At 39.1% G+C, this 15,556-nt stretch overlaps 1 protein-coding gene across 5 annotated transcripts in view; it reads right to left on the reverse strand.

The window, feature by feature from the left end:
• LOC145458812 (uncharacterized) overlaps positions 1-15,556 on the reverse strand; it is a 133,533-nt gene that overhangs the window by 116,454 nt on the left and 1,523 nt on the right. For 2 of the 5 annotated variants that reach the window (XM_080337304.1, XM_080337302.1), the window contains exons 1-6: positions 12,949-13,969; positions 11,720-11,839; positions 8,959-9,150; positions 7,312-7,426; positions 6,274-6,447; positions 664-921 (exon numbers count right to left, since the gene is read on the reverse strand). In XM_080337304.1, coding sequence (XP_080193430.1) covers positions 664-921; positions 6,274-6,447; positions 7,312-7,426; positions 8,959-9,150; positions 11,720-11,839; positions 12,949-13,046 — 957 coding nt within the window. In that variant the 5' untranslated portion in view covers positions 13,047-13,969. Of the gene's footprint in view, positions 1-663; positions 922-6,273; positions 6,448-7,311; positions 7,427-8,958; positions 9,151-11,719; positions 11,840-12,948; positions 13,983-15,556 lie in introns of those variants that run through there. The other 3 variants (XM_080337303.1, XM_080337306.1, XM_080337305.1) reach the window with 3 other exon arrangements.

The raw sequence follows: 15,556 nt of genomic DNA on the forward strand, positions 1-15,556 counted from the left end.
GCGTTCTTTTGTTACAGAAACATGAATATTACAAAATCTGAGCATTTTTCAGCTATAACTTATACTAACGGCTGGTCAGTAATGAGACACTTCCACTTCTCAATTAGGTTATTTGCACGAGAAACCAAAACAATTCAAAATGCAGGAGCCCAGATGTCGGGCTATTGCGTCAGCAATAAAACGAAAATGTACTATGATAAGACTACAGCTTATCATTATCATGGTGAAATGTATTGGGAAAAAGTACAGTATTTAGATTCTTAGTACCAATTCTATCAATGCTTTGATAACGTTTCTTGAGGCTTTCGTGGAACGCACAAAATGGTTTTGCGGTTCGCATGCATTTGTCCACCGCTGATCTATAAGGTATTACGATACCAATAACTGAAACAATGCAATATCGATTATTGACAGAAAAATTGTAACGCAGAGCAAATACCTTCGCTTACAGCTGTTGAGTATTTTCCATACCTAACTACAATTGTGGATTTGTAGTACCTTATTACTCATGCTACGTGTGAAGAGTGATAATGTGATAAAAAACCAATCGTCAATATAGTAATCTACCCCTTTGGGTTTACCTATTTTTATATCTGAAACTAAAGGTGTCCCATGTTAAACGGTGTGAAGTTACCGCTCCTCACTACAATGAATGATACTCACAATCTCCGGCTGTTGGTCGTGCTGAATATATGCAAGCTTCTTTTCCAAAGTGATCAATATCAAATTAACCAAACCGGGACTGGTTTTCATGTTGGTATTGAACGAGGTGACACTTGTTCCAAAATTTTCAGACGATTGCGTTTTTAATGGGTATAGAGACTGGATATAGACTATTTTATGATTCGCCGTGATAGCAGCCACTCTTGCGTTTGATGTAGATTCTCCAAAGCTGAAGAATTTCTCAGTGGCGTCAGTCATCTGAATATAATGCAGACGGATACGGTGACACATCAACACAAGAAGAAAGGGTAGCAACTTCATATGACGATGCATAGTTGAAATAATTCACTCCCATTTATCTAAATTCCAACTTCACCGACAGTGCAAGTAACTTCTATGGGAAGCAGATTTGGACCAGGCGTCGCCTAATTTTAGCATTTAATCGAAGGTGGCAACTTTCGAATTTTCAAGATGTATCTCTACGGGTGCGTAACAGAGAGTTCATGGTCTACTTTTAGGCGTGCACAGGGTTGTAACCAAGTCACAAAGCTTCGAGTCACAAGTCAATCTCACTTTTATAGTTTTGACCAAATCAAGTCGAGTCATGTTCAATTCACCACCGAGTCAAGTCCGAGTGCAAGTCAGCGGGCAGAGGGCCAAGTATTATGACTCGAGTCCGAGTCCAAGCTATTGTGTTGACTGCTCAGTTTCCAGTTGAAGTCTTGGTAAAACCACTTTATAATTATGTTTGGTGATAGTGAATGGTTCGCATTTATAATACACCAATTTTCCTCACTTTTAGCAGTTTCTGATCGCATTTTCAAGTACCAGTACCAATAGACGAAATCCCAATAGAGTGGTTATTTTACTATTCCTTGAAATTACGATGGAATGTGGGTCTTGACCGTCTGAGTCTCGAGTCATATGGCTTGGTTCGAGTCTTGTGCAGTGACTCAAGTCTAAGTCGAGTCAATACAAGAATTGACTCGAGTCAAGTCATTTCCGTGTTTTTAGTAATGACTCGAGTCAAGTTGAGTCATCAGAAAATCGTGACTGAAGTTGGACTTGAGTCGAGTCATGACTCGAGTCATTCCAACCCTGGGCGTGCGTCACAATGTTTCAAGCGTAATAAGAAACTGTTCAAAGTAGCCTACGACTCGTTTCGGACAAGTTACATGCGAAAGTTACGGAAACTTTTAAACAGATTACAATAAATTCCAACAGTGCAATTAAGCGACACTTGGCTGTATAACAGAGGCTATAACAAATATCCAAGTCACATCTCTTTCAACAATTACAATCAGTGCTTTGCGATCTTTGACTCGCAGAAATTTCAATAGAACCACGTATAACTATTTACCATCAAAAAGGCATCAACTAAGTTGCATGGATTTGTCGCAATTATATATAGGATTAGTTTCGGTTTTTGAAGGTTCACCGGTCCGCAACAATTGTTTTTGAGTTTTACCATTCTGCGAGGTCATAAAGATTGAGAAGCACTGATCTAGAACACAATGACTTGAGTTAGTAGAGCAGGTACCCATGACCAATGTTCCCTCTAAGCTGCGCACGTGCGCAAATGCGCAATACTGAGACGGTCTCTGCGCACAGAAAATCCAAGTTGCGCACAAAAAATCTGAAGTGATGACTTTTTTTTAGTCACTGCGCACTGTTCTCTATGTGACCGCGCAAGCGTGCAGACTCGTGAAAAATTAGAGGGAACATTGGCAGGGGCAAATAGTGTTATCGCTGAAGTCTGAAACCGAGGTACAAGTGTGGCTCGTAAAGGTAAATATTGCGCTCTGTGAAGAAATGATAATTTGTAATGACGTGCGCCTCACGAAAAAAAAATTTCTTATAGTATATGGTCTCGTACGCGTGAGCGATACTGATATCATTTCAATAGCGCAATCTTTTCTGGGAATGGCGAAATAACATGGTTTAACAAAGTTATAAATAACAATGGGCTAGCTCGACGTTAATCTTCGAGAAACTAGCGAATATATAGTATTCTCCGAGTGGCATAAACATTGCACAAGATTTGCTGTACAATTGCATGCCGTGAATTTTCGAAGTCATCACTTACATATGGCAAATATGATCACGCATGGTGGCATAGGATAATATGCAGAATATGCAAGTAGAAGCACCAATTTTGTTGAAAAAATCCATCCCCTTGCAAACGTTGATCGGGAAATGCTTCAACTGCACACTGTGGGGCGTTGAATTACATCAGCTTCTCAGCAGCACAAATTTTGATTTTATTCGATTCGTTTGAACGGGAAGCTTTTGTCGATAAGGTCATACGCTAATATTGTTCTTGCTTCAGACAGACTTGAATATTCGTATCACAGTGTTGGGATGACTCGAGTCAACTTTTTTTGTATGACTTGACTTGACTCGAGCCACTTTGCAAAAATGACTTGACTTGACTTGACTAGGCGCGTCAGAATTGCGGATTGAATCGTGACTCGGAGCAAAGATATTTGAGTCAATTTCAAGTCATCAATAAGTAAATGGTGTCGACCAAATCCCTGTATCATGTGTATATTCGGATTAGTAGTGATACGGCGATGACACTTGTGAGAGCAACCAGTCATTCACATATTGTACGTTTCACTGGTCCTCCATTGTTACGTCACAAATATATTGGCCGCAAACGAAATGATCACAGCTTACGTTGCGGTAGTAATAAGTAGATTAATTTATCCGTTTGGCGCCGGCGTGGGTATTTTTACCCATTGCCGGTACGAGGGAAGCGTACTGTAATAGAACCACTATATATCCCGTTCTAATCGTGCTAGGTCGCTGCTGTTCATTTCTGCGGATAGATATTGTTTGTGCAAGCTCATTGATACCATATTATTTGATATATATTATATCTAAGACGTCGAAATCGGATATCAAATACCGTAGATAAATATGTTGCAAAATACACTGTTTTGGCAACTCGCGCGTCATTGACCACTATCACATAACGTACTGTATGTTTTGTTCTAGCCGTCTTAGAGCATAGTTGTTTCTTTCTGTGAAAAGCTAGTGTCCATACAAGTTCACACATATCTTCATATCTAATATTAGTTACATATAAGGTGTTCAAAATCGTATAAGTACTTTGTTAGTGGGATGTAGCAGTATATATAAGCCCCAACAATCTTTGTTTAAGGCAGTGAATCTTAACCCTTACGAGGTGGGTGTATCATATAAGATATGGCATGTCTCCGACACCGATTTCTCCATGTTGACACGCCCTAGACATCGGGTACTACGTGTTTTGAAAAGCTGATACTTTTCCGATGCATTTGAAATCTTACTCAAAAATTTTGGTTTGTACAAATAAAAAAAATTAAAAAATAAATGAAAATATGGTTATCACCTAAAATTTCCAGATATTTTCCGAGTGGGAAATATTGTCGGAAAATCTGCCAGAACGTCAGAAGTCGACATGTACGGTATTCTGTGTAAATTTTCACCGTTTCAAACATCAAAACGTGTTCTTGAGAGTTTTCTGAGGGGGATTTGTTAATTTTGGTCACGCTTCAGTGATTTTCAAAATCTAGGTCAAGTTCAAGTGCAAATTCAGTCGGCATATAAGTCATAAACAGGTTTAGTATGCCTGCAAATGGCTGGATATGACAAAAGAAAGCACATCGCGTTGTTTTATGCCATAAATAGGACTGTAGGGGCCGATTGAGTCATGATCATGAACTTGACCTTGATGACCTCTCACTGACCACGCCCATTTGTAAATTTTATATGTATTTTCTATTTTTCGATATCTGACGAACCCCACGGTTTATAACCATGGTTGACGGCTTGTTTGAAACCAGGCAACAGTGGCTACGCACTGAAGCATTATATTCCTCTCTCTGACGCCATCCTGAGGGTCATCCTTGAAAATTGAGAGAGAGAGAGATTTTTTGGGGGGAAAACTTTTATTTAAACTTATTAAAAATCCTCAGACATGTCATGGGGTGTCGATCAAGGGTGGAATCGGTAGAGGGCTATACTCCGCCCACTTTTAAACTGGAACGGCCCGGACTCAAGTCCTGGTGGGGTCACGGTGAGAATTTGAAAAGTGAAGATCAATTCTGCGAAATATGGCCCCACCTCGTAAGGGTTAACTGTGATTCTATGAGAAAATGAGTTGAACAGGGGTGTCAAACACAAATTGTGCCACAGACGGGCCGGATCTGTCAATGATTCCAAAATTTACCTCATACCCATGCTCTTCACTTGAATACAGTATTTTGAAGCAAACACCGGTATGGATAATAGTATATTACATTGTATCACGGATCACAGGGTTTTATTCTAGCAACTAGCAACACCTGTATTCGCAAACAATGGAATTGGCAAAATGCAATGATTGGCTGGTTGAATACCGTTATGAACCTCAAAAACAGTGATGCTAACGATGATATAAATTGGCATATTTCTATTCTCCTATTGCTTCAGTCGTAATCTAGCGTTGTCTCTGCGTATGCGTTGTGAGGAATATAAGAGATTTAACTGTAAACGCGGGCGTTGGAATATAGTTTTTATTATTATATCGTGATTCGGGTTTATCTGGAGTCCAGAGACATTTCGAGTCGGAAGCAGCAGTGCAATTTGAATTGTATTTTTATGTAACTGATATATTCTCCATATAAACTGCATAATCATATTATAATTCAATAGTATATTCATATTGAAATAAACCCGAATATTTCCGGCTGACACTCGTCAGGGGAAATCGTTAGCAACTAGTAGAGAATTGGAGATAACATTGTATATCAACAATCGTATCACAATATATGACATCACCAGCATGAAATTTCGAATAAGAAAGAGTTCAATGTACTATTTTTAGATGGTACACGAACTCCTTATATTGACTAAGCCGTGGCAGGCGTATTTTTGTGAAAGTCGACTCCAAGGCACACTAATGAAAGTGTGAACGGTTGTGCATTATTGTTTTCGTTTCTGAGATTGAGAATAACTACTTTTTGTTACATTTTTCCATAAAACTCTGAACTCATTATGCACTTATTTACTTTCTCGAAATTGAATGTCAATATCACTGACTTGTGCTTGGTGGTAACAAGAGTGATACCACAGCTGGGTGGCTATAATGCGACCTATCAACATGAAAAATGAAGATGCTCGACAATTGTTCTCTTGAGGGATTATTATTACGTAAATGGAAGTATCTCGCACAAAAAGCTGAATATGTGTTACAAATGTGCTGTGCATAAGCATTTTTCATCTGCTCAGAATTGCTTCGCAGGCCAGATAAATTCATTTGGTCGGATGCAGCCTGCAAGCAGTCTGTTTGACACCCCTCAAGTGGAAGGTTGTCGTCGACGTAAAACAAAAATGAAGAAGATCCAATCTCAGTTATAGTGGAAATTTAATGATGAGATATTTTTTTAGTAATCAAGTTCTGAAATTTTGCACTCGTAACCCTTGAAGTTCATGGGCCCTGAGGTCGAAATGGTTGAGTACCACTGGTCTAAGGTAAGGCACTGAAATATTGTGTCCCAAAAACCAGTGTACGGGGTCGGCTTGTTGGATTAAATACGCTTTGCGAAATTAAAATACAACAAAGTATTCAATAGAAATTTTTACTTTTATCCACTGGAGCCAGTTCTCAGCTATTGCTTGCAGACTCAAACTCTTGCTGGCGATCTTTTTATGATATGTATCGGTCAATCCTTTCAGTAGAGTTGTTGCAACATCTATCATGTACTCTTCGGTCATATTCAAATAGTTTCGGGTGTCGGGTATTTGTTGAAGAAATACCTATAACAGAACAAACAGCTAACATGTAAAATATCACGATAACATGCTCCGTAATATACAACTATTAGGAAAGGCTATGATTAGAGCCTGGTCGATTATTATCGATTCACCGATTATTATTGATTCACAGATATTATCGAGTCGTTATCACACTATAAAAGAAATATCAGCAATTTTCGTGACGTCACAGCATGGTAGTAGGGAGTTCACACAGCCAAGACCAGCATTTCATTGTAATTTCAAAGAATAGTAAAGTAACCACACTATTTGGATTTTCTCTATTGGCACTGGTACTTGAAAATGCGACCAGAAACTGTTAAGTATAAGTGAGCAAAATTAGTATATTATAAATTCGAATCATTCGATATCACCAAACAAAGCTATAAAAAGTGGGTTTAACTGGAAACTGAGCAGTCAACACAATGACTTGGACTCGGACTCGAGACATAATACCATGACTCGGACTCGATCCGCTGCTCGCTGACTTGGACTCGACTCGGCGGCTAATTGAAAATGACTCGTCTTGTGACTCGAAGACTTGTTACTTGGTTACTACAACCCTGTATTTCATATTCCTGTATATACCTTACAGGTGTCCAGATACAGCCTTTCTAGTTTATTTCAGATCTAAGCATATAACAATGGCTGTAAAGCTGTTCAAATACATACTTTGGAGCTTTAAAATGAACCTTAAGCTGGATGCTATATCTTTTGAATTTTGTCTGAATATAACCGGGGTATCTGTGAAGGTGGTAGATTATCGATTTTTTTCGGTACCGGCTCAACAATCTGATATCGCTCAGGCTCTAGGTATTATTATATGCTAAGAAAACAATGACTATTAGATACGACAGTTTTACATACCTGGCACAATTCGTTACCAACGTTCGAAATAATGGTATTTGTGGACTGATACACATCGGTATAATTGAATGCCACCCCAGTAAGACCGGAACATTCTTTCCTCTGTCTTTGACGCCTAATAATTCGACATGAAAATTAGCAATGAGACAAATGCAAATGCAGCCAAGATATTCATAAATTCAAGACAGGGATCTTCACTGATTTGTACTGAAAATAGAATATGGCAGCAAGGTGGATTGGTGTGTATGATGCGTTAGTTTTTTATTGAAGAATTGTACTTTGAAAGTTACATGTTCGTCGATTAAGTGGTGTCACTTGCAATGATTTATCAGGCCTGGTTCTCCGTCCAACAATTCACTGTCATGTCGATTAAGTGGTGTCGCTTGCAATGATTTATCAGGCCTGGTTCTCCGTCCAACAATTCACTGTCATGGTGATTATCAACCGTAGGCTTGGTCGATCGATCAACATTTAAGTAAGAACCATTCTTGTGCACAAAACTATAAGAATGAAATGTTCACTGTCATTGCGCGGGGCAGATGTTTGTTCCGTAGAAAAGTGTTAGAATCAACCATTATTCAATTGACCAAGCCAATTTTAGGCAGACAAAAGGTTTTCTGAATACCTTACAAATTTCCCATTAGTGCGGTCTGTTTCGTATTTGATGTCCTCTTGTTTACATTTTGCGTTGCTACTATAGTACCGTATAGTTCCAAGTTGGCTGTTACCGTGTGAATTTCATGGACCGTAATTTTGATTTATACGACATACTTTGCCTTATTGGTTTTGTTTTTGAATCTGTTTCAATCCCTTTAATGTGCCAATAACTCCATAAAAGAGGCCCCCGAAAAGTCTTCGAGTCTAATAAATGATTACTATAATGGGAGTCATCGTTCAAATTAAACAACATTGGATGTAGATGTCACATTCGAGAATATTCGTCAACTAAGTACAGGTCCAATTTGTTTTGCATCAATTTTGAAGACAGCGCAAAAGTTTAATGGGGTTGACAGAAAAATTTGAAAAATATTTTGTTTGGCATTTTTGGGTAAATTCAAAATTTCCAAATCGTACGAAATCCGCGATTACCGGTTGGAATGAATTCAAATTTGGTGTGCGTTGTTTTTTACGGCAACCTAACAATTTAATCACCTAGCCAGCAAGATTCAGTAAAGGTTTTTTTTTAACAGCCCTGAACATGATATTTGGACTATAAATTACTATAACAATGAATGGAACGGGATAGGTTTACCAACTCAAATACTCAGTAGGGCTGTACAAAAGACTTTTTTCCCAAATCTTACCTGTGCAGTGATCAAATTGTCAGATTGTGTTAAACACGTTGCATATCAAATTTCGCTCAATTCCGACAAGTTGTGCAAACATATAATAGAGATTGTGACCATTTTTAGAAATGATGGTATTTATGATGGCAAATTTCGCCACCTTGCTATGACCAAACAGGCTTTTTTAACAACTTTTCATCTTGTGAAAGGGCTGTGAAGTAGTGGGGACAAATTCCTCACTAAGTATTGTAGTGAGCCAGTGACATGTGATTGCACAAATTGGTGCAAAATGCAGACAGAGAGGGAATATCTCCCAACACATCGGTAACTGAGCACTCTGAGCACCTTTGGTATGACTTACAACAAGAGCCAGTCAGTGAATCCTCCAATAACATTTGCAATATGTAGACGGTAGAGATTGCCAGCATTTGATCCTTCTACGTTGTCAACGTCATCTTTCAGAATCAGACATACAGTCTTAGTGCAGGTAACATCTCTCACTTCAAATGGCAGAGGGACTGCAAACAGGTGTTCGCACTCCTCTGCATGACTTCTAAAAAATATAAACAATGCTTGATGCTACTGCTCGCAGAACATGCTCCATTTCTGCAAAGTTCCGTCCTAGATGCATTATGTTACATGATTTTGAATTTGATCCAATAATATTATTTTCTGTCAATGAAAGTATCATTTGAATTTTCATGCCAGCAACAATTACCATACAATGCTCCAACGCTCAAGCTTCAGCGATAGCTCTGTTGCGTCGCTGACAATATGAGGAGTGTCAGTGAAACTCCCGATATTGTGAGCTAATCTGACATGTCACCTCTAAGAATATTTATGCAACAAAGTTTGATCAGATATTAATTTATCAGTATTGATAACCAAAGAGTTGCAAAAGAATTCATATCAGTGACTGAACCGGAAATATTTCTAATAAAGAAAAATTAGATATTGGATAGGGTTGAACCCTATCATGTGAATAGAAGAGAAAACTGGTTATGGAAACCCGCTTGGCGCTCGTGCATTACTGGGTTAGCGTTTAGGGGTGGTGCAAGACTTAGAAAGCCGTACAAGGTTATATCTGCACGTGCCTTGTCCAGCGGCATATGCACATCATGCACTCATGGTATGCATATGCACATAAACCAGGGGTTCTCAACCGTGGCCCTCGGCCACCGATGCAGCCAATTAGCGGGCCACCAAGCATTCTCAAGGAGCCGCAATAAAAGGCTACATTAATGAATTATAACATGTTTTTAAATACAGAAACGTAAAATTGTGATAAAAAAGCGCTAATGTAGGTGTCAGTATTGTAAAGCTACCATAGCTAAAATTATGATTTTTCGTCGTATGTTCTATCCCACCGCATGTTGATCATCTCTTATGAATCCAACGTAACAATCACGGATATGCTTGATTTATCAGCATAGTATAATACATCTTTATCTCACTCAAAGGAGCAACAGTCTAGGGCAGTGGTTCCCAACCTTTTTGTCTTCATTCCCCACTTCAGATTTGTTCAGAGCCTTCATTCCCCACCAGGACCGTAACAGCTCTTTGTCAGCCCCGCCAAAAAAAAACGTTGGTCTTGGGCCCCCAGGACCCCTCACCCCCGCTCAACCTGTACGCTTTTCCCTGCAACTTATCAACTGCATTGGGTCTACTGTTCAGTGCGTCGCCTTACTACGACTAAACGCGCGAGGCGCAAAAAATTTATCTAATTCGTGTTTGAATCGGACAATATGATCCGGAATTTCATATATTTAGCAATCAATTTTTCATCCCCCCTCAGCTCACGTAATCTGATTTACCGGTAGAGCTGAGGGAGGTGTGTTGGAAAAGGTATAGGACCCCTAAATAAGAATTGAACATCTTCGGGCGGACCCGTTGGTATATTGACTTCGTTACATTATGCTATTTCATGACCTCCTATATCTTAGGCTTACCATACGTCCTCTTTTGAGAGGATTTGTCCTCTTTTTTGACTTTTTTGAAAGAGCATTCGGCAGGAGCATTCGGCTCCAGCCATTTAAAGCCAGCCAATTAAATATATATATTGTATATATATATCGAAGTTTTGGGTCACCACAAAGCTCTTCTCGCTGCTGATCGTTCTGGCACACTTCTCGGAGATGCATGTTTGGCCTATAACTTCATATGTCTTGGTGCGTCGTGGCGCAGTTATGGCCGACGCCGAAGTCTCCATTTCTATCAATTCTACGTAGTTTCATGGGGGAAGGTTAACCAATAATCAGATATTTTGGCAATATTAAATCGCGCACCCGGCGCGAAAATTTTTCGAAAAAGTGGCATAAATAAAAAAAATACTTCAATTTATGTTAATTCACATACGAATTTCGGCCCCTTCGAGCTCGCCCCCTCCCCAATTGGGGAATTTGGGGTGCGGAAGTTACGGTCCTGTTCCCCACTACCCAGCAATTTTGTCGTCACAGAGCAGCTATTTGCTGGTTTGACTACACAAGACACACAACCACACCAGTATATGCAAGAAAATCGCCTATAACTGCAACATAAAACGAATTGTAAACCGATATCAGTAACCCTCATAATTTCGCGAAAGCGTTATTTCACGTCAAATTAGTCGTGCTGGATGCATTTGTGACGCCATCATTGGCCATCCAGAGTCAAAAATGAGGTTTTGTGAACAACACGCAATATAACTTTCGATACATACATTCCAGAGCAGTCAACTGGTAGCGGCGATTGCGCATGTGTCTCCGTGAATATGTCGACTGTCCTGTATATAATTTTGAACAAATGCGTCTATTCCCCGCCAGAAACCATTGAATTCCCCACCAGAAACCATTGAATTCCCCACCAGTGGGGAATTCCCCACCGTTTGGGAACCACTGGTCTAGGGGGTCATGACTTAGAAAAGGTTGAGAACCACTGGCATAAAAAGAAATGCATATTTGTACTAACAGCTGCAATTTTTATCAATTTATCAACCATGATTTCAGGGCTCGAGTTTTCATAAAAATAAAGGGTGTTTTCTTATACTTATATCTATCTTGCTGATCACAAGCATCATTATTAAATTCCAATACACTTGAAAGTGAGCACTTCAATATTTAGCTATATCTTATTCATGTAATAACCTGAAAAATAGCGCCTTGCGGTTAGATTCCAGCAGCTCGACTACGAGAGGCTTTTCGTGCCAAAAACCACAATATCGCATGGCAATAGGTCTTGTTTGACACTTCGCCTTTTTCCAAATTCTAAAAAGAAAAGTTGTAGTATCATAATCACTCAATCCACAGATTGGTTCCATATTGAAAAAACAACGAACATACCACAAAACACCCATATTATGCTAACAGCATAAAAGGCATTGGACATTCTCGAGATTGCAAATATTGTGATAAACAAGATAGAAACACAATTAGAATAATTACAAGGGAAACACAGTGGCGTCACTTTTAAGAACGCTGTAAATATATCTATATTTTCTGGGTGCATTCTATGGGTTGCATGATCGAATGCTGATATCCAATGGATTCTTCTCAGGCAGTAGATTGTCAAATGTCACTGACAATTATACCTAGACCAGCGGTTCTGAACCTGGGGTCCACGGACCCCCTGGGAGTATGAAGCAGCAAAGCAGGGGGTACGAGATTAAGTGTCAAATTATTCGTTATTTAAGGCCCGAAATTATTTCGCGAATCAACATAAAGTGAACTATTACAATGGAAAATATTGACCTATCTCAGGTTGTACCACAAATTAATTTATTGCACAAGAGTAAATGTAGGAGTAAATAATATTGTTTCTTTTGAAAAAACCTTTTAATGTGGATTTCAAATTATTTAGTAAACCTATCAAGGCTAGGGACGTTATAAAGAGAGCTATGCTTGTCAAATACAAGTAGCTCGAAAAGTCATAGTAAATATTATTTCGAAATACATATTTGTGAACCGAATTTCTCCATTAGATTTTTTGTTTGTTTGTTTTGGGGGGGTATTCATGGTGTTTGTCGACTACTATGGTCATTTACACCAGGCCGATATTCTGCTTATTTTCCGTAACTGCCGACTTATAGCACGGCCCACCTCTAGGCTTTTGTAAGACACCGCTGACGTGGATGAGGTGGCGAGGAGGAGCCTAGGTAAACCTCCAACACTTAGGTATCGGAATTCGGAAGTCGACCTCGGTCGGACTCGAACCCGCACCCATTGGTGTTGCAGCCGCGGATTATACCACTGCGGTATAATTCACTCATATGCGTCAAGGAACCTGCATGATATCGAACATTGCAGTGCATATAGATCACCCCAATAGAATAGATTACGACGTTGGGATTGAGTAAGCTTTCACAATTCCAGCATACCTATTGCCATCGACATCCCTTTCGTCCAATGGGTTGCAGTGGGATGGCTGAAACAGTTGAGCAGCAAATGCAGCAAAGAGTACGACAAAGTTCAACATGCTATTGCATTTTTGTATTTCATTCAGACATAAAACATTAAAATCTAAAAAACTAATTTGATTGAATGATCTAGTTCAAAAATACAATATCGGCTCCTTTTGATATAGTTGTAGCATTCAATCTACACCAGTTTTCTAAAGTCCTCAGAGTCAAGGTACTAGCTAAGCTAAGATGAGTGATGTAATAATAGCAACGTAGTATATACCGTATACACAGTAGCTAAAGCTCACGCTGTCTATGGATGCTCTCAAATACATTCGCACAATTGTTACTGATAATCTTATCTCATTATTAGTTATCCTCACAACCTAGCAAGTCTCTAAAATTGAACACGGATGCAGAGGTGTAAATTTTGGATTTAATACCGTAAATATTAAATTTCAACTTCGTCCTTATCGGCTGACTGACACTACCCATTTTGAAGAGTGACTGGACAAAGTCAATATCATTCAGTAGATAAATTAACTCCCTCGTTTAGGAACTGTGCTACTAGTGTGTCAGCATTATATTCGTATGAAAAATTTCCAAGATTATAAATTACAACTCCTAGGCGCGCATCTCTAGCATAGGAAGTTATTCAGTAGTGTAAGTCAATTGTGTGTGGACAATGATTATAGGAGTTATTGAATTCGCAAAAAAAAAAGTGAAAAGAATATAAAACTACTAAGCCTGTCTTGTCTCAATTATTAGGTGAAGTAGCTCACGACAAAACCATTTGAATAATTGATGAGGCAATTTCTCAGTCCACGTAGCGATACCTAATAAATAGAACCCCAACCGAAATATAAATTTTCTATCCACCCGACAGAATTTAATACCGGCACCAATATAATTTTAATTCTCCGAGGATGAAAAGCCTGTTGGTAGTGCTGTCATTTGTTTCCATATGTCAGGGCAAAAAATAGCAAGCTTACTCATTCGATTTGCTTCAGTTGTGCTATTTAGGTATATTTATATATGCAAGTAGCGTTGGGACCCCGGGAAATCCCGATCCCGGGATCCCGGGATTTGAAGCAATCCCGATCCCGGGATTGGTCCCGATGAAATCCCGGGATTTGTGAACAGCATCTACCAAGGCTTATGTAGCGCCATATATCTTATTTTGGTAATAAAGCAGTGTCACAAACTCGGCTGATTGTCTAGAACAGTGGCCTCAAACACGCGGCCCGCCAGAACTGTTTTTGCGGCCCACGTCGGCGTTTTGACTTTTCAAGCATTCTACAATATTAAACTCGAAAATTTCAGATTTCGGATTTGAGAACTTGAAATTTCATTCTGAAACCACTCCAAAAACCTGAATCGCTATCACACATCAAACGTCCACTAGCTGCTAAATTATAATGCGACAGCTTTTACGATGACACGATGCATTTGTCGTCTCGCATCGTTTCTAACTGTCTATATAAGTAATATAACTCCTTTATGTCGCCAAATTATGCCAAGCACAACAATATGTTTAAAAAATATTGAAAAATATGACTTTTTCGTGGCAACCGTGAATATTACAATATTGTATTACATTTTCACAATGTGTATGGAATGCCAATCTGCAAGGTCCGACAAAAAAGGCGTACTGGGAAATACATATTATACCCCTATTTGATGCTGCTGCCCGCCGCGTCATCAAAAACTACGAAATTGGCCCGCGATAAAATTGGAGTTTCGGACCCCTGATCTAAACGATGATACTTTTGATGCTCTTATGTTTTGCGTCAATTCAATATCACAAGGACTAAATGTTATTTGTGTAACTTGTATGTCTATTTTACTACTTTTCTAATCTCGGGGAGTCCCGGGATTGAGGAGCGAAAATCCCGGGAAATCCCGATCCCGGGATTTCAAATTTGATCCCGAAGTCCCAACCCTACTTGTAATTGAGTCAAATTTGTTTTGCATTGTTTTTGAAGACAGCCCAACAATTGCATGGGGTTGGCAGAAAAATTTGAAAAAAAAAATTTTTGAATTCAAAATTTTCAAACTCTACGAAACCCGCGAATATTGGTTGGAATGAATTCAAATTTGGTGTGCGTCGTTTTTTAAGGCAACTTAACGATTTTATAACGTACCCAGCAAGATTCAGGAAAAAAGGTTATTTTTGAACAGCCCTATTGTGTAGCTTGTATGTGTATTTCAATACTTTTCCAATCCCGGGAAATCCCGGGATTGAGAAGCGCGAATCCCGGGAAAATCCCGATCCCGGGATTTCAAATTTGATCCCGAAGTCCCAACCCTATATGCAAGCGCAGTAGAGCAAAATTGTCATTATTAAAAATTTAGCGGCTTCATAGGTTTCATGTCTTTTAAGGGGCTAGGCTACCCCAGAAATTGAAAAAAAATCAATATTTTTTTTATTGTTGATATTTGTTGTATTAGATGTCATCTTTCATCTACGCAAGTTTCATAATGATTGGATAAGCCTAAGTGTGTCAAATTTAACATTTTATGATCCTATCCAGTGACCGCACCCCCTAATTATCAACTCACCGCGCAACAACAACCAATATCCCGA

Source organism: Botryllus schlosseri, chromosome 16, assembly GCF_051294905.1.
Source record: "Botryllus schlosseri isolate E-star chromosome 16, Bs_hap1, whole genome shotgun sequence".
NCBI lineage: Eukaryota > Metazoa > Chordata > Ascidiacea > Stolidobranchia > Styelidae > Botryllus > Botryllus schlosseri.